Source organism: Camelina sativa, chromosome 6 (genome assembly GCF_000633955.1).
Source record: "Camelina sativa cultivar DH55 chromosome 6, Cs, whole genome shotgun sequence".
Classification (NCBI taxonomy): domain Eukaryota; kingdom Viridiplantae; phylum Streptophyta; class Magnoliopsida; order Brassicales; family Brassicaceae; genus Camelina; species Camelina sativa.
The window spans coordinates 81,722-100,773 of NC_025690.1; the positions used below are offsets into that span (position 1 = coordinate 81,722).

The 19,052-nt window shown below is 37.3% G+C and overlaps 4 protein-coding genes and 1 long non-coding RNA gene across 7 annotated transcripts; 1 reads left to right on the forward strand and 4 right to left on the reverse strand.

The window, feature by feature from the left end:
- Positions 1,186 to 2,365, reverse strand: LOC109124453 (60S ribosomal protein L7-2-like; the record flags this gene model as incomplete). Its single annotated transcript, XM_010520236.1, has 4 exons — positions 1,186 to 1,589; positions 1,688 to 1,790; positions 1,876 to 1,955; positions 2,237 to 2,365. Coding segments are annotated over 4 exons (528 nt in total), but the record flags the coding sequence as incomplete, so codon positions are not given.
- LOC109133461 lies at positions 2,380 to 2,654 on the reverse strand. Its single transcript, XR_002038547.1, has 2 exons — positions 2,561 to 2,654; positions 2,380 to 2,430 (listed from the first exon to the last, which is right to left on the reverse strand). It is a non-coding gene; the product is annotated as an uncharacterized LOC109133461 (long non-coding RNA).
- On the reverse strand, positions 2,982 to 6,005 carry LOC104789887. The gene is made up of 6 exons (XM_010515537.2): positions 5,154 to 6,005; positions 4,778 to 5,019; positions 4,428 to 4,662; positions 3,935 to 4,020; positions 3,749 to 3,840; positions 2,982 to 3,466 (listed from the first exon to the last, which is right to left on the reverse strand). The coding sequence occupies exons 1-6, from the start codon at positions 5,412 to 5,414 to the stop codon at positions 3,261 to 3,263; spliced, it is 1,122 nt and encodes a 373-aa protein (XP_010513839.1). The 5' UTR covers positions 5,415 to 6,005; the 3' UTR covers positions 2,982 to 3,260.
- Positions 7,671 to 11,019, forward strand: LOC104789889 (sulfhydryl oxidase 2). The gene is made up of 12 exons (XM_010515542.2): positions 7,671 to 8,046; positions 8,387 to 8,411; positions 8,494 to 8,586; positions 8,693 to 8,874; positions 9,036 to 9,105; positions 9,203 to 9,271; positions 9,365 to 9,441; positions 9,533 to 9,674; positions 9,758 to 9,798; positions 9,879 to 10,025; positions 10,119 to 10,544; positions 10,631 to 11,019. Exons 1-12 carry the CDS (start codon positions 7,856 to 7,858, stop codon positions 10,650 to 10,652), a joined length of 1,485 nt encoding a protein of 494 aa, XP_010513844.1. The 5' UTR covers positions 7,671 to 7,855; the 3' UTR covers positions 10,653 to 11,019.
- On the reverse strand, positions 10,973 to 13,201 carry LOC104789888. Of its 3 annotated transcripts, none has more exons than XM_010515540.2 (6): positions 12,899 to 13,201; positions 11,971 to 12,290; positions 11,823 to 11,894; positions 11,516 to 11,716; positions 11,351 to 11,431; positions 10,973 to 11,276 (listed from the first exon to the last, which is right to left on the reverse strand). In XM_010515540.2, exons 2-6 carry the CDS (start codon positions 12,214 to 12,216, stop codon positions 11,097 to 11,099), a joined length of 780 nt encoding a protein of 259 aa, XP_010513842.1. In that variant the 5' UTR covers positions 12,217 to 12,290; positions 12,899 to 13,201; the 3' UTR covers positions 10,973 to 11,096. The 3 variants fall into 3 exon arrangements, with proteins under 3 accessions (XP_010513842.1, XP_010513841.1, XP_010513840.1); XM_010515539.2 differs by lacking the exon at positions 12,899 to 13,201 and adding an exon at positions 12,788 to 12,882; XM_010515538.2 differs by lacking the exon at positions 12,899 to 13,201 and adding an exon at positions 12,604 to 12,781.

The following is a 19,052-nucleotide window of genomic DNA, read 5'->3' on the forward strand; positions in this document are numbered from 1 at the left end:
TCTATATATTTGTATTTTGGTAGGTACCGTGTTATAAAGAGTTGTCCGAACTTGGCCCAAAGGAAGAGGAGGAGCATGAAGAGCAACAGGATCGAACAGAGAAGTGGAACAATTCGAGCCTCCATGATCTCCAAGGGGAACCAGAAAAGTGTGGCCGTTACAAGTGTTATCCCCGAGTTTATCTTGTCCTTCCACACACATAGATCCGCCACTGCAACAACATTTCCAATGTATGGTAAAGCGTGTAAGTCTCTTCTTTCATACATTTATTCAAAAAGTATCAGTAAGTAGAGCCGTAGATGAGAAGAAAGAGTTTCTTAAGAAAATGCTAAAGCAGATTATAATGTCACCTGCTCCTTCACCAAGTATTTGATTTACAAGAGACATTGGTTATGTTGTGTTTGATTCTTTAAACGAGACTTGCAATGTTCACAATTCATAAACCATAGTCAATCGTGATTATATAAGTAAGATAAATCTCCTCATGTCAGCTTCTTTCGGCATGCTTTTTAGTCTTTATTTAACTGTAATCGTAGCTTGTTTATGGTAGCAATTAATATACCAAACGCCACGGAGCTCGTTTCCTACACTCATATGTCTCTATACAACATTTGCACGCAAAAAAATCTTGTAACTTTGTTGATATTTTACCTAAACCCCGGTTTTCTAATTTTGTATTTACTTTTTAAGCAGCAATATATTACCTTTTTCATTTATATCTTTCCATTTTAAATTACAGTATATACATCTCTTAATTTTTTTTACATAATTTCAAATGAATGTAATACATTATGTGTTTATGTGCTATATACAAATATTATTATACATATGAAGAAATTCAATCCAACTTAATATATAGGATACACAACATTTGCATGCAAAAATCTAATAATCATATCACAATGATCCAAATTGAAGATTAGTATATATCTTTTAGCAAAAAAGAAAAGATTAGTACATATCTCAAAGGGTTGACTTTAGTGATATGATAATTTGTTAGTTATGGTTCGATGTTTTAGAGCGTAACTTAAAATATTGCGGACTCGAGATAGTTAAACGGACCAGTGCCTTTTTTTTGTATGTTGCTAAGTTTAATGTGTCGTGAATGCCAAAAAATTGCATTCTGTTTAGATATAAGATTTTTTATTTTGTCACCGATTGATCTAGGTAGATAGTAAATCGACATCAAGAAGTGGACTGTATCATAAAAAAGCCATTGAAGAAAGTGGGGTAGTCCACAACCCATACTAAGGTCCATAGACAATAAAAGAGAAGATTCAAAATGTCGTTTTAACTTGAGAAAGGAGATCAAAATCAAGGAGGAGGCATATAATGAAAACACAGGTAAGTTTGACATTGATAAAGAAAACATCCTAATTCATCCTCCTGATAAGCTCATTGATGAAGTTCTCACGGTTTCCGGCATCACCACCTTCCACGTAGTGATTTCTCTTCTTCTTGAGGCCACCGAGTGGTGCCTTGAGCTGGAATGGCCACAGGAAGTTGTTGGCTTCCTTGAAATGAGGTCCAACTGTTAGAATCTCGTGGATCAAATCCTCAGTGCAGATGATCCCGTGCTTTCCCAAAGCCTGTTTTCGTTTGTGTATGGAAGAAGAAGTCGTGAGTACAACTACTTCATATCAAAACAACATTTAAGAAATTAGTGTTACAGAGGCAGACTACAAACCTGCTCAACGATAGAGTTGTCAGTCAAAGCTATCCTCTGGTGGTTTAGCTTTCCATAACCTCTCTTGTAGATCAATTCCTTGACACTCTTCAAGTTAGGGAACCTAAAAAAGAAGAGAGGTCAGTCTGTGAATAAAAGACTTGCTATCATGGCCTAAAATTCAAGGTTAGAAAGGCTGAGATGTATACCCGTAAGTCACATAGGGCTCAACACGACGAAGCATGTTCATAGTGGCCTTGTTGACTTTAAGGAAAACGCCATTGAAGATCTGCATTAGACAATACCAAATTCAATCATAAATCAATACCAAATGGATCATATTGTATAGTTGTCTTTACTAAGACAAGTGACAATAACAGACCAGTTGATTATCAATAGACTAAGCACAACAGAATCATTCTCTCTTAGGTCCTAAACCTAATTACATGGCGATGAAACACACTAGCATTTATTTAGTGACAATTTTTACAAAGCCTCATCAATTACACAAAACCTATCATTAGAAATATACCACAGCAACAAACAAACAACATAGAAATGAACACGAACCTGTCTCAAACGCAAAAGCTGGAGAATCTTCTTGGTCTTAGGGTCAATGGCATTGATACTGCAAAATAATTCAAAGGAACAACAGATTAAGGGGCAACAATATCGCAACAAGTCTTTGGAAATGGTAATACTCGNTCCTCTTCTTCAGCACCGACTCCGGAACTACAACCTTCGACTCTGCCATTTCCTAAATCCTGCACATCAACACCAGATTTTGATTTTTTTTTTTTTGTTTTACCTTCTGAATCCGAGAAACAGGAACACGATACTAATCGATGGATGAAGAGGTGATGAGAGAAGAATCCAAATACAGACGACACTAACCTCTTCGGTGTGGTAGGAGCTCTCTCTCTACTAAACTCGGAACGGATTTTCTCAGAGGCGATACGGCGATGAGAGATTTTATATATATGCTCTCTGTCTCTCAAAATTAGGGTTAAAGAATGAAATGTCTGGGCCTCACGAGCCCATTATTCCTTATAGAGCCTGTACGGTAAAAGCCCATCAATCTTATCAACGGCTCGATATCTTCTTATTCGTGATTCAAATTGATTAGGCCCAATTTTTGAGTTTTGTAGTTTTTTTTCTTGAATCGCTCTGGGAACATCTCCCAGCCAAAGTGAACCACTTCCTCATGGAGATTGCATGCAAATGGAGGAACATATATGGCAATCTGTGGTTCCTCTTTAACCTGACATTGGCATCTCATTTTCCCTTGTCAACTAACTTTGTTTGAACATTCACATTGTAGTACTCCAAAAGTTTCTATTGCAGACAACAATGAAATTGGTGTATACAACAAAACGGTTAGCCCAGGGTTTACATACATCATCTGATCTGACCAAACAAATTTCGTTTATCTATAACTTACAGATTTAAATTAAAAAAAAAAAAAACGAAGCAACTTCTTTTAAAACTCATATCAACAGTTTTTGAGTTTATTGTTAAAACTCACTCAAAGTGCTTCACAAGCTCGTATCTTTTCGCACTTTTTCTTATCGAAACTTCCTTTTTATAATCCTACTCAACGGCGGCAGAAGAAGAGGAAATCAGGGTGGCTGACATGATAAGAACGCAGCCACTTGTCAGCCGCTTGGAACAGAGAGTTCACGAGCTGGTGCTCTGAACCCCCATCGGGCGTCCACAAAGAACCTCTTAACTTGTATGAAGCAAGCCCAAATACAGGCAATGACATCTTCTCACTCTCCCTTGGTTGTGCACTATCTTCACCTACAATAATAGCCCAACGATGTGAAAACATCTATCTACCAAACAATTATCCTTCAAACAAAATTTTGACTTCGCAACACCTGTCTCTAACTCTTCTGCTGAACACCAATCTAGTTATGATGTCGAGTTGATCAATAGTCAAATGATGCTACTAAAAGGTTGCTACATTTTGCGTCCACTCAAGTATTTTTGTTTCAACATTCGTAAAAATGAACCATGGCTGATAAGATAAAATTCCAAAGCAAGTTTCCTCATAATAGAACAAAAACAGTTATGTTTTACCTCTAGACGGTGTGTGTAGGGAATGATACGTCAAGAAACAAGCATCCAGGTCCTTGAGTGTTGGTCCTGTGGGTATTCTGTAAATTGGGTACCTGCAAAAGTATATAATAAAATGGATTCTCAGAGACATAAACAGAAATAAACTGGCAGCTAGCAACTGGTATTAAAAAGCACGAGTAACAATACCATGCCACAGAGAACCAGCTTGACGGAAGTAAGTCACAGCTTTTCAACGTCTTCAGCTCGGGAAACTGGGCTGCGAGGTCAAAAACCTGTATTACAACATAGGCACTAGTCATGAGTGGGAGCCCATATATTAACAACAGGCTCACGCAAGTTCCCATTTTTGTGTGAGTTTAGAATGTGGTCTAATTTATTGTCAAAGAAAGAAAGAAAAAAATGTGGTCTAGTTTAAGTAGAAGACCAGTTCCTGAGAAGATTGAACAGTTCTGATTAGTTGATAGCCAACAATTGACCCAAATTACCATCTTTCAATTCTAAGCATCAGTTTTTAAAATTTAAGTTACCAGGTCAGACGTTGACCAAAAAAAAAAAAGTTACCAGGTCAGACAAACCATCTTAGTTTTTGGGAACCCCCTAATGAGCAATTAGTATCTTTTGAAATATATAATGTGTGAGGTTCTTCTAGTAGAGAGAGAATGAAATGAAGGAAGAAAACCTTATCAGCCAAAGGTTCGCGGATGTAAGGAAGGTCTCTTTCAAGATACTCAAAGATCATCAAACGACCCTGAGAGCATAAAGGTTCGCCGTCATCACTGGATGAATCTTCGTCGTGAAGTTGATCTGTCAATGAGATATGGTGCAGACTAGCAGAAAGACGTTCAGAATCACTATCGCTGCTGACATCGCTACTAGAATCCCGGAAATCGCTATCGCTACTATCACCTGGACGCCTGCCACAGGAAAAGTGATACATATATACATATATATATATAAGAGCGAAGGCTATGTTATGAAAACAAGGAAACATGTTTTTTGGATATATATGATTGGTGCATAAAAAAGGACCTTGGTTGAAGAGAGGAATTAAAGGGATGATGATGAGAATGAGCATAGACTTGAATGGCTGACAAAGAAGGGACATAGTATTGGATAACACGATCCTCCTTGTTGTTGTTGTTATTCAAAACAAGAGGCACTCCGGTGCCGTAAGCACTCCACTCAGCAAATGATTCCCAAATATCTCCAAGCACAAAGTAAGGCACAGCAGCAGCAGCAGCATCATCGGCTCTTCTTTCAAGTAGCGATGTCTGCAGAGAGATTCCCCGCCCCCCATTACAACAACAACAACAACAACAAAGACCATATCCATATACATATAGGTACAACAACAACAAAGAAGGCAAGTATGAGAAGAAATTTGAGTTTGTAAAAAGAAAGAAACCTTAGAGAGATACTGGGCGGGAACGGATGGTGTGACGGAGTCTAAAAACCGTTGAAGATTACTACGAGAAGACGAAGAAGTAGCGGAGGACGGGAGTAAATGTTTAGAATCGCTGAGGTAATCCTTGGAAGGAGCAGATTGTGGGACATTAGAGACGTCGTCGTCGATGCGCTGATGATTGGCCCTGCGAGCTTTTGCGGAACAGTAGAATGGATCCTCGCCGTGTCGACCACGCGTCAACTGAAATCCAGCGCCCAACATCTCCGACTTCGATCGTTCCTTCGTTCGATCGGATTTTAAACAGCTAACACACAGTCCGTCCTTGCCGCCAGTACTCGTCGTAGTTGGATTTGATTTGACCTGAGGTCTATCTAAATCTATCTATCTAATCTAAGTTTAATGAATTTGATTTTTTTTTTTTTTTTTCCAATTGGCCGTTGAAAAAAAAAGCACGTCTCCGATCGATGTGACGGCGAAGAAGCTGTAGTCGAATCGGAGATTCCAAGATTGGGGGAAAGAATAAAATGGATCGAATTGATTGAAACCAAGCAAAGCAAAAAAAGAAGAAAAAGGAAATCCCCCTTAAGCCTCTCCTTCCTTGATGAGATATCTAAAGCTCCGATTAAACTGGCAACGATTAGTGGAAGAGGGTATCCAAAGAGATAGAGAGATAGATTCGGGTAATGTAGAGAGAGAGAGAGAAATGGATGAGTTTTTGGATTTTCAAAAAAAAGAGAGGTCAATGAAGCAAAAATGAGGCTCTAGAGAAAAAAAATTAAAAGACGATTGGTTCTCTCGTATTTTGGTTGGAGAGGGAGAGACTACTATAGAGAGAGAAAGCCACAGTGAATATAACACATTTAGCCCCTCGTGATTTTGGTTTTACCACATTTAGTCCCTCATATATTTGATCTTTCATTACATTAGATTTACCCCAAACTTTCGGTTATTCAAACTTACGCTTCACTTAAAAAGAGGTTAAATCATAAGGCAAATGCAAACCTATTTTAGACTGCTCGGCTGCATTTCAAGATTTTGAGGTTGTGAATGTCTAGCTCTGTAAAATCTGATGAGAAATATATGAAAAAAGAGAAAGGCATATCACCGAAAAGCCAGCCATATTATTAAGGGTATAGACTATAGAGGGGAGGCTGCTTCTTTTAAAATTTATGGTGGATACTGTCTGCTTGCTTGCTTGCTAGATGCTGACAAGATTATTTAAATATATAGTACTGTATATATATGGCAAATTGGCATATTTTTTTTAGTCACCTAAAAGAAACAAAAGAAGTGCTGTAAAACATTTGGTCTTTTTCCATCTTTTTCTTTTTTGGTTTGTTTCCATCGTTCGTAGAGATAAGCTTCACAATGTTCAAGAACATAAACTAGTACAATACCATTCAAGATTGATTCAACTAATGCATTTGTCCACCTACTACTACTACGCTCATCATTCAATATTGACAATGACATCAAAGTAACATAACATTTTAAATTGCTGGGTCTTTCTTATATTTAAGGCATTCAAATTGTTATAGTCAAATAATAACATGATAGATTAACATAAAACTCTTGATACGAGTAAAATGCAAACAATTTCATATGTTTGTACCCCTGTTTTAGAAATCGTTAGGCGCTAGTCGGATGATGAGTGAGGGCCTAACGATTAATCGGAAAATCAGGGATTAATCGGGGACTAGTTTTAGGGGTTTTATCTATATACATCTATAATATAGTAAAATTGTAACATATTGTTAGGATTCTTCGGTGGTGTAGTGGTACGTACAATCCAGAGTTCACATGTTCGAGCCTCACCAATCTCTTTTTTGGTTTTTTCTCGATTTTTCATTAATGAATACAAAATGACGAAAATGTCCTCATCTACTTCCTCATTGATATCGATCTGAAAACCCTCATTTAAGCTGGGTTTTCATTTTTTTGGCAATTATTCTTCATTCTACTTTGTTATTCTTATAGTTTTAGCTTTTACATGATAGATCTACAACAAAAATCATAGTTAGAACATCAAAAACTTCAATTTTTTTTTTCCGATTTTTTGGCTGATTGGATTTAAATCGCGGCGGCAGAGAGCTACCTAGCGTATAACCGGCGATTACACGGCTGCCTAGACCGATTTTTAAAATAGGAGTTTGTACTATATAGTGCAAGTGGATCTGCGGCATTCTCCAATAGCCGGCTAGTTTTATCAGTTAAGTAGCCTTTATTATTTATTTACTATTAGAGGGATGTGCACATGACCACCTAATTATAGTCTTCTTTTTGCCTGGCTGCCAAGGTCCACCACAAAATTATGAGTTTAATACTAATACACAAAAGAAAATAAAAACATTCGATTATAATATTACAATATGATCAAGTTTTTAGGTGATACTGTATTGATAAATAGCCCAATAGGACCCAAAATAATTAAATGAATAAAGCCCATTATGAAAAGTGTATTAGTAATGGGCTTCTAGAGCTTCTATATCACAGAGTGCGACGTCGTTGCAGAGCTTCTATATCACAAAGCGCTTCGTTTCTCTCAATGGAAGAGGAGGGAAGAAGCTTTCTTCTGTAGATCTTCTTCGCTTCCTCCTTTTTGTTGAGAAGAGAAAACCAAAAAAAAGAAAAGATTTTTAAAAACTTTGAAATCTCAGAGGAGGGGTTCGTCTTCTCTCGATAGGACGCTTCGATTCGATTTGATGTCTTTGGTGCATCTGCTTTTGTTCTTCGGCCTTGTAATCGCCGCGTCTTCCACCCCTGGCTCGCGCTTGATTCTCCGGGAAATCGCCGATCAAAAAGACAGAGCTGTTGAATTGAACACTTCCAACTTCGATTCAGTTCTTAAAGACACCCCCGCCAAGTATGCCGTCGTCGAATTCTTCGCTCACTGGTCAGTTCTCCCCTAATCCCGCAGACCATTTTATTATTAAAATTGGATTGCTTTGAAATTAAAAAAAAAAATCTCCAGTTTTGGGTTTGGTTGGTGGGGGTTCTTTTGCACTTTTTGTTCTACCTAAAAGTTTGGTGCTGCTGGATCTAGTAGCGTTGCAAGTGTTCTTATCAGAAATTAAGAGTTTTTAACATTATGGTCCTCCTTCCTTACTATTCGTGATGCTTCTTTCTAATCATTTGCTAATAGATGATTAGCAAATGCTTTTTTTTTTTTTTTTCCACAGTACTAGTTTTTGACGTATACTGATCTGTGTATCGTTTCACTTTATTATTTCTAGGTGTCCTGCCTGTAGAAACTACAAGGTAACAACATAAGCCTCATCTTTGGTTCTTCTACCTGTTTTAATTGACATTCCATAAAACCAACCCTTTTTATACTCTGCAGCCTCATTACGAGAAGGTCGCAAGGCTCTTCAATGGACCAGACGCAATACATCCCGGAATCGTTTTGATGACCAGAGTTGATTGTGCATTGAAGGTACTTACTTCATGGGTCGGTTCTAAATTAAGTTCATCTATGTTGTTGCTTCACTGTTTTCTGATGCTAAGTCCGTCACCATATGATGACTTCCCTGGCAGCACAGACGAATACCAAGCTCTGTGACAAGTTCTCTGTTTCTCATTATCCAATGCTCTTTTGGGGTCCTCCTACAAAGTTTGTCTCTGCCACTTGGGAACCTCAAAAGGATAAAAGCGAGATCCTTGTTATTGATGACGGCCGCACAGCTGACCGTTTGCTCAACTGGATTAACAAGCAGATAGACAGGTTTGTGCCATGAATGCCCTGGACTTTTTATCTTCGGCTTTGGCTTCAACTGTATATCTGAACTTTTTTCCAGCTTTTAAGTGTATCTATAATTTTCCTGAGCTAGTTTGCCAAAATCACATCCGGCTTATCTCTGTTTTTTTTCTCTCCATATTTTGCAGTTCTTATGCCTTGGATGATCAGAATTTCGAAAACGAACATGCCCTGTCGAATCATACCGACTACAACCAGGTTTCGAGACTGATCTCTGCTTAGTTTTACTGAGATTATTAGCATTTCTTTTAAGATTAAACAGCTTTAAGATATTCCGGGTGCTGATTTGCCACAGATTTCTCAGGCTGTGTATGACGTTGAGGAAGCAACCGCAGAAGCTTTTGATATCATTTTACTGCAGAAGGTAGAGAAATTTGTATGATTATTGTGTATGTATATTACCTTCTTCCTTTCGATCAGTTTTGTCAATGAATAAGTAGTTTCGTGACATCTACAGGCCATTAAGTCATCTGAAACAAGTGCTTCATTTATAAGATTTATTCAGCTTCTAGCAGCACATCATCTTTCCAGGAGGTAAACTAAAGTCTCATCACTCTAATGCCGTCACAAGCATTTCGATGGTTACTCTCTTTTTCTACACTAATTGTGAAATGATATTCTATAGGTGTCGGAAAGGAGCTGCAGAAATTCTAGTGAACTATGATGATTTATGCCCTTCTGGAAATTGCTCTTATGAAAAATCTGGAGGGAAGGATACCCTGGGAAATTTCCCTATTTGTGGAAAGGATGTTCCACGTGGATACTACGTGAGTGCTAGCTACCAACTCTATTACTGTTTTCCTGTATATCCACATTAGAGATCTGATTATCCTAATATCTTATTTGGTAGATGTTTTGCCGTGGCAGCAAGAACGATACTCGTGGATTCAGGTACTGTAGTTTGTTACCGTGATCCTTCAATCCATTTTCCCCTCTAGTATATGAAGTGTTCCGTAAATGCTTGATTGTAGCTGTGGATTATGGGTTCTGATGCATTCACTTTCCGTGAGGGTTGAGGATGGAGAAAGTCAATTTGCATTCACGGCAATATGCGATTTCGTCAACAACTTCTTCATGTGTGATGAATGCCGCCTGCATTTCAACGACATGTGTTTGAGGTAACAATAAAAACACAACTCATAGCTCGAATAATCGTGGTATTTGCTCAACTAAACGTCTAAGCCACATTTATGCATGCGTTTCATGGATAGTGTCAAAACCCCTTTCAAAAAGGCACGTGATTTCGTCTTGTGGGTGTGGAGCACACACAACAAGGTCAACGAGAGGCTCATGAAGGACGAAGCTTCTCTTGGTACAGGTGACCCCAAGTTCCCCAAGATCATATGGCCACCAAAGGAGCTCTGCCCATTGTGCTATCTCTCAAGTAAAAGCATAGAGTGGGACCACGACCATGTCTACAATTTTTTGAAGAACTACTATGGGCCTAAGCTCGTCTCCCTTTACAAGGAAAAGAGTGTCATCGGGAGCAACGAAGAGACTGTTCCAGCCACTGAAGACTTGACAGTAGCCACCAACGCTCTGGTTGTGCCGATTGGAGCTGCATTGGCAATAGCCATCGCCAGCTGTGCATTTGGGGCGCTTGCCTGTTACTGGAGGACACAGCAGAAGAATCGCAAGTATTACTTCCATCTATCTATATAAATCTAGTGGTAGCTACCAACTCCTGTGTTTCTTACCAATTGTGGCCACCTTTTCTTTTCAGGCCGAGGAGAAGCTGGAACTAAACTACAGAAAGCTCTTGATGTTTTCATAACTTACAGAGAACAAACAAAAGGGTTCTTGTTTGGAGTTGGGATCCGGAATTCGCTTGCTGCAGGTCGTTTCCTTGTAACTTTTGTCTCTGATTTTGAAAGATAGTCCAGATTCTTCTCTTGAATTTTGGGATACACACACACAGAGACACTTGTGAACGTTGGGATCTTTTATAGGAGTCTTTATAGTGTTTGTATCGGACTATTGTTGTGTAAGAAATTCAAGATGAGTCTTTGTCTATCTGCATCTGCATTGCAGATCTGGAAAACACCAGAGAAGGGAGCTTTGCCAATGAGATACTTTTCTTTTCTTTTTTCAATCTGTTAAACCAATCCAACATTTTACATGTATAAACCAGAAATTATATTTACAGTGACGTTTGACTTTTGTGTGTGTGTGAAAGAAAATAATGGTGCTTATCGCACGCCTATAATGTAAGATTGCGTTTGAGGCAGGCGCCATGATTCTGTTTCATCATCCGATGAATCTTCGGAGTAAGAGGTGTCTGAGGTCTGAGAATGGCGGCGGCAGGTAGCGACTGCTTTGGTGACGACATAGATGGGTAGCATGATTCCGAGTACTCTTAGAAACAACAACTAAAAACCAAAGTAATCAATTAGGGCTCACCTATTTACTCCCCTTGAATCTGTTGTGAGAGTGATACACTCACCGTGAACAAAGGGAAGACATGGAGGTTTGATCCGGTGAGGACTAGAGGGAGAGTATGTCGGAGAATGAGAAGAGCCATGAACTGCAGATTACAAACATAAACATGAGTAAAGACGTCAAAGTGTTGGTTTGGTGGGGGGTAGAAAGAGAGTGTGGTTGTCCGTACAATGAGGACAAGGGAACGGCAGCAGATAAAGCTTGTGGTGGAAGAAAGAGGATATTGTTGGTCGATAAAAGTGGAATCAGCAGGTACAACTGTGATGAAACGATGCTCCCGTTGAGAGATTCCCCAGTTTCCCCTGAAATGGAGAGGAACATGACCCAACTCTAGCAACGGAGGCGGTGCTGTATAATCCGGCTTGAATTCCTGAACAAATAAATCATACATATATGATCAGATGAGACTACTGCGTTCAGAAGGAAAAGAGAAAGAGAGAGAGAGAGAGAGGGACAATGAGAAGGAGGAGACAAACCTGATGGCAAATCTCGCAGTTGGTATCACCTTTCTCGTTACACCATCTCTGCACGCACCTCCGATGCGCATACTGCCAACAACAACAACAACATGGATCATCTAATCAGACCTATGTTCTCTTAACTGGGGAACGTTTCTCTGATTACCTTCAAGCTGCCGCTGCAAGAACAAGGAGTCTCCATGCTTGAATCCAAGTCCTCGTCGTGACATATCCTGCACTGCGCCATTGACAGATCACCGTTACGCAGCTTCTCAAGCGTTTTCTCATCGAGGACCGTACATTCCTCGACGGGTGTATTAGCTTGCAACATACGGTTCCTTCTCTGAATGGCAGCCTCGATGGTGGATTCTGTTATCAACCGATCCACCAGCAGCACGAAGTGATCTCCCATGTTGCCTCTCTCTATTATCACGGTATAGAAAGAAACTTGCAGCTGAAGAAACAACTCTTATATCTTTTTTTTAGCTGCGAATAGAAAATAATGGGGTTAGGGGTCAGCATTTGCATTCAATGCTAAAGGAGATTCCGTACGCAACATGAACATGTGGATTAAATTAGAAGCTGCTCATTAATGAAGATAAACATTTAGATGGAAGCAAACAGTTTTCTGCCAGCCATGGTGGTTAAGGTAAAGCTAAATCAAAAGCTAGTTTGGTTACCAGAACACAAAAGCTGCAAAAGTTTATCGAAACGGTTTACTCGAGACTATATAAACATGGAAAATAAAAAGTTAAAAAAATCAAGGAACAAGAAGGACGCCAAGGGATCTGAATTTTACCCCCAAAAATTAAAGAAGCTTTCGAATGAATCAAGAATACGCTTATACGAAACAGTACTTAGGAGACAAAATAATAATAGCTAGAAAGCTAAGATAAAAAAGTAAACCAAAAACAGAGAAAGAAGCGAGAGGCAGAGCCAAATTTTAGGACAGGGAGGAAAAGAGCAAAGGATGGTTGTTGTACCGTTTTGTTCTGTTATTGTCTGAAAAGAAGAAAAGAAGAAGTGGAAAAGCGAAGAAAAAGGAGACTTAAAAGACGAGAATCGTATTTTTTTTTTTTTTTTTTTAATTTCACCTTTCCTGACGCTAAAGCCTTCACAAAAGCTTCCTTTCTTTCTCTCTGATTTCCGAATTATTCTCAGTCAGGTTTAGATTTAGAGAGGGGCATCAAAGATAAAGTTGTGTGTGTTTACAGATGAAGCAAAGAGATGGAGTAATAGATTCTCGAATCTTATGATTGTTAGTTTACCCTATTATACCATACCCCCAAAAGAAAAAAATATCATTATCATTTTGGAAACGTATCCGTATGTAGTAGTAGTACATGGATACACATACACGTGGCAAAGGACTCAAGAAAAGTAGCTAGGCCAAGAAAACAACATAAGAATACCTTAAACAATATATATAATTTACAAAAAGCCACCAAATTTGTTGGATTGGTTCTCTCCAACAAATTTTGTTAGTTTTGTTTATTTTTCATGAACTGCACCACACGTGTCAGTGTTACGTTTGTGAACCGTGTCACCGTGGAATGAGTTGTGGCATCATTTGACAGGTAGATAAACTAACCAAATAACAACACCAAAACCAATTATGGATGGGATAATTGCATTTTGTATATCTTTATTTGGCATTGAATACAATAATAGATTTCATATTGGATATTTGAGAAACATAACCACTAAGGGTACTGAAATTACAGTTGACTCCCTTACGACCAAACAAAAAACACAAGCCGAAATGACAGATGCAACCCGGAGAAAGTCTGCAATAGATTTATATAAGGTAGATTACAAATTGAGTATACGTGAAGACATAACGGTAGGTCTACTCTTTAATTATAGTTTAAATTTTAATTAAAAAATCTATAAAAAATAATTTGATAAACCTATTGACCAAATATTAACCATATAGACTTCCTGCATTGTAACAAAATAAATTTACCTATAAACGATTCACATTAAGAGAGGAAACACTGATTATGTTAAAATTATATGATTTAGGGTTTTGCTTAAGTAGACTTCTCTGTGGAATTTTCGTGGTCGACTTTGTTATGCCATCAATTATTAATATCATATTAATATTATATTAATACCGATAATTTAACCAAACCATTAGCTGAACCTAACCGAAATTGTACCGATTCCTTGTTTTTAACCTAACCGGATAATTTAAAGATATATATACTTCTTTCTATAGGTCAAACCTAGTTTCTTACGTGATCTCTCTCTCCGAAATTTCTCTCTCCAAAATTTCCGAAATTGTGTTCTCGGAAATTCAGATTCTCAGACTTCTCTTTTCGAATCTCAAGAACATCTCAGATAAGTGTTTTTTGGTTTATCGTCGGCGATTTGCTTTTGTGACGCTGTAAATATTTTTGTTCGTAAATATATATGTTCTCATCGTTTTTTGTTCATTTTGCACACATATATGGGGTTACACAGCTACACTCAGCCATCTTCTAGTTCTTTGCAAGTATGGAGTGAAGGTCCACCATAAGTAAACTTTCTTGGCCTAACAGTTGGAAATCCTGACAAATGTTTATGCGGAAGGGAAACCGTTATGAAATGTTCCACCACAGCCGACAATCCTGGAAGAATATTCATTGGATGCAATAACCATGAGGTTTTTAGATTGTCTGGTGGATTAATTGTTGTTATTATTTGAGTATATAATATTCTCATGGTTTATTTATTTCTATTGTATAGGATGGAGATGACCATATTATGAAATGGTGGGATGAGGCTATTATGCAAGAACTTCAGGCAATCAGAGGTGGACTTGCTGACCAAAGGGATTCTATAACAGCCATCCTGGAAAATGATGAAATGTTGTGGGTTCAGCAGGAGCTAGACAAGGTGAAAGACCTGATGAAAGAATTACGTCTGTCAGTTCGGCGTGTAAGGGGGGTGGTCGAGAATGTCTTAATCACCGGTATAATATTCATCGTGGTATTAATCTCATTGGTTTTGGTTTCGTAGATCTTTCAATTAAGTTCTAAAATCTGTGAACCTTTCTTCATCGTGTCTGTTTGTTTGAATGGCGTATTTATGTCTGTAATCTGTGAACTTGCTTCAGTTTTTGTAATAGTTAGATTACTTCGTTGATTTCAATTCAGTTGATAACTGTTTACATATTGTCGGAAATTAAGATTATGAAGTCTACTACTTAATCTGTGTAAAGAAGTCACACGTTGAAGTCTGCATATTGGTTTTCTTCGAGGCGACGATTTGCCTTACTAATTAATTATTTATATGTAACTGTTCATTGCAACCGCTTCGTCTCATATATATAACCCAAATAGTGGGTCTTGAGATTATTTTAAAACTGCAACCAAAAAAAGTATCCATCCTCTCTCATCTCTTTTCTCTTAAAAAATTTCATCCTCACGACAGAGAATTTGGTAACTGTTCACGGACCGTACCAACAAAGTGATATTAATCTTTCAGTTTCATTGGAATGGTCAATATAAATCATCACAACCACGAGGAATTGGAGATTGTTCACGGATTGGGTAATAATAGAAACTTTCTCTATATCACTTTGTTTTAAATATAATTATAAGTATAGAGTTCTATTCACGGTTGGGTAATTATTAGAAAATTTATATTGAACTTCATCGAAGTTAACGATGTATTAATTTGGTTGATTAGATAGATTTGCAAATAAACGGGTTCATCACAGTTAAGTGAACATATATCATAGAAACGGGTTCATCGAAGTCTAAGATGTATTAATTTGGTTGATTAGATAGATTTGCAGGTTAAAGTATGTTTCAGTTTCCCAGGAAGAAGTCTCCTTGAGAAGTCTACTAGATCGAACATGTATTAATTTGGTTGATTAGATAGATTTGCAGGTTAAAGTCAGTTCCCCAGGAAGAAGTCTCCTTTAGAAGTCTACTAGATCATACATGTATTAATTTGGTTGATTAGATAGATTTGCAGGTTAAAGTATGTTTCAGTTTCCCAGGAAGAAGTCTCCTTGAGAAGTCTACTAGATCTGACATGTATTAATTTGATTTGATGGGCTTGTAGACGGTTCAATTTCTCGTGGAGAAGTCTGCCAGAGAAGTCGTAAACATAATCATTACAAGGTATAAATTAATTTGACGTTAGTTGGCGGTAATATTATATTTGTTTAAGAAACCGATAAGCGAGAATTGGTTTACCAATAAACGGGATCCGGTTTTAAACGGGTTCTTTACAATTTTCTGATACTGTTTCGAGTAAAACGGTTTTGATTTTATAAAACCGGGATTATTATAATTATTACTATTTTATACAACCTAAAAACTCAGATAACAATATTGTTATCTCTAATTCCGTCTTCATTTTCTTGTTAACTTTCCTCTTCCGCTTATCTATTTCGCTTATCACTAACAATTGATTTTCCCTTTACTTTTGTGTTAAACTTGAATCTCTATCTTTCAGATTGTTTTTTTTGACTTCCTAAGCTTAACGTTTCTGTATTATCCAACCCCGCCGCTTCATCTTAACGTCTTCGCCGTCGTTTCATATTCGATTAAACTGAAGGTTAGCTTCTTTCAAATCGATTGTAGACTTCCTTTTCAATTCAATTGTAGACTAATCATTTTTGTCTTTCTTATATCTCAAAACCACACCAAACATAATCTTATTTTGCAGAATGGAGGAGGCGAACAATCTAAAATTTCCCCGGAGGTTTTTCACGAAAGGAGAAGAGACTAACTAAGAACTTGTTTCTCCCCCAATTCGAGGATTTTGGGCTATATGATCCTCCCCCAATTCGAGACTAACTAAGAACTTGTTTCTTTCTAAATTTGTATGACTTATGTATGAATTATTAGGATGATGTTTTGTTTCTTTTGTGGGATCCTCCTTATTAACCTCTATGTAAACGAAATTACCATTCTTCTATTCGTAACTATCTATTTTCACTAAAACAGTGGTTCATCCTTATAATTGTACATTTGTCTGTTCCTCATTAGTTAGTTATTAAAATATTAATTATTTATAGTCTCTGTTAAACAATAGCGTATCATAGTAGATATCTTTATGAAGTTAACTTATAGACTTCGAAGGAATATTGTTGTTCAATCGAATTAGAATTTCACTTTGGTAGTTAAATTTTATGGTTAACTCTGATGATAAGGTGCTATCTATATTGTGGGATCTTTTTATTAATATAATGTAAAACAGTGCTTCATCCTTATGTTGTCGGACCTAATGCCGAGAAATCTACAAAGTTTCAATAAATGCCAGCAAAGTGCTTTTTTACCTGCTATCCCTACGATACTCACTCTACACTGTTGTCGAAACCGAGAAGCAAAGTAAAATAATATAAAATATGATAGCTTTCTAAATTTATAGGGGAATGTGTTATTTTCAAATCTTAGTAAAAATTAATAAAATAATACAAAAAGAGAGAGAAAGTGGTTACATATAAAAAAGAGAGAGAAAGAGGAGAGAACCGGAAATGTTTCTTCTTTTTTTTTTTTCCTTTTTTTTTGGTCGCCTCTGTTTATTTTTATACTTGTCTGGTCCTCATTAGTTAATATTTAAATATTAATAACTTGTAGTCTCCACTAAGCAATAGCGTACAACGAAAGCCAAGTAGACATATTACTGAAGTTAACTTATATACTTCTAATGGATATTGAAAACAATGGACATGTAGAGTTGACCAATAGAAATAGAAATATATATTCATTATTCATGTAGAAATGTGGAATTGACAACTAGAAAAATAGAAATAGGTAGAAAATAAAAAATTAAATACCAATAGGAGTTTGGGTGATGCAACTAATCGTCGAGACGGACATCAAGTTTGCCCCAATCAATAGGAGGAGGCACCTTACACTGTTTGACATCAGCTTCTGCAACCTCTTTCATCTCCTCTAACCTCTTGTGTTCTGCGTCAAAGTCGAGATGAAACCACAATAACTCGCCTTACACTGTTTGAGATGGGTCCCATCAACCACAATAACTCGCCTAACGTAATTGAAACCACGGATTGAAGCATCGAAAGATATGAAAAGATACTTAAACCTATTCTCGTCATCAACAACAAGGTCAACGACACTGCCCGGGTTTGACTGCTCTATTTTCCGAATACAGTAAGGCAACTTCGAATATCCATCTTCCGCGCTTCCTCTCACATATTCTTGCGCATATTGTAAAGCCCTATACGAAGTGGTGTAATCTAACATCATGCCGAACATTGTCCTCATTGAATCTTTGATATGTTGTGGAACAACACCATCCACTATTCCTACACGGTCGATGAAAAGCCTCCCAATATATTTTGAGGTGCAACGCTTACGGTTAGCTACGCGGTCCACAATAGAACATATATGCACGTTCAGATATTTGGTGACCCAAAAAGTGTTTGGATCATTCTTCACAGTGGCTACGACCCTCCATGTGCATCCTGGAACAAAGCATATTACCACCAACAGAGACTCCATGTACTCAGTACATCATATGTCAAAGAGTACAACAAGAAAATCTTTAAAATTATTCACCAACTTGTTGCAAATTGGTTTTCAAATTCTGAGGACTTCATGTTGATGTCAACATTGTATACATAAACAAGTCTCTATACAGAGACTACTTGTGAAGTCTATTACTTGTGGTCTATTTTTGCAATTACAATTTAATAAAGCAGACACCTTTTGAAGTCTACTATTATTGTTGACTTCTTTTGTTGTCTTCCTTTGTTAATTTTTGGGTCAGTTATGCAATTCAAAACATAAAAAAAAGTATACTTCTTTGAAAGTTTCAAAAAGTTAATTTCGATTGCAGTCTACACTGGTTATTATAATGCAGTCTAAGACATATTTTTTTGTTTCCAAATGAAATTAAGGAGACTAACATTTTAGTATACGGGCTCGAAACTGGATAAACTTTAAATTGCAAAACTGACCAAATAATAGACTTTACATTATATTATGATGGTTCGACTAACAAATGAAGTCTAATTTCAACAAAAACACAAGGAAAATCACGAAATCTACCGGAAAATAACCTGACGGTGGTTGTTCGCAATGTCAAACACCAAGGACGTCGTCTTAAGTCACCACGGAAGAAACCCAGCGCCAACTTAATCACTATCCAAGAATCATGATATATAACAAGATAAATGTTTTCTAGGATTAAAATGGAGAGGAGATGGAAGAAAATGAAGTTCTCTTAGCATTGACTGTTATTTAAGCTTACAAATTCAGGTTGTTGAAGCATTAAGAGCTT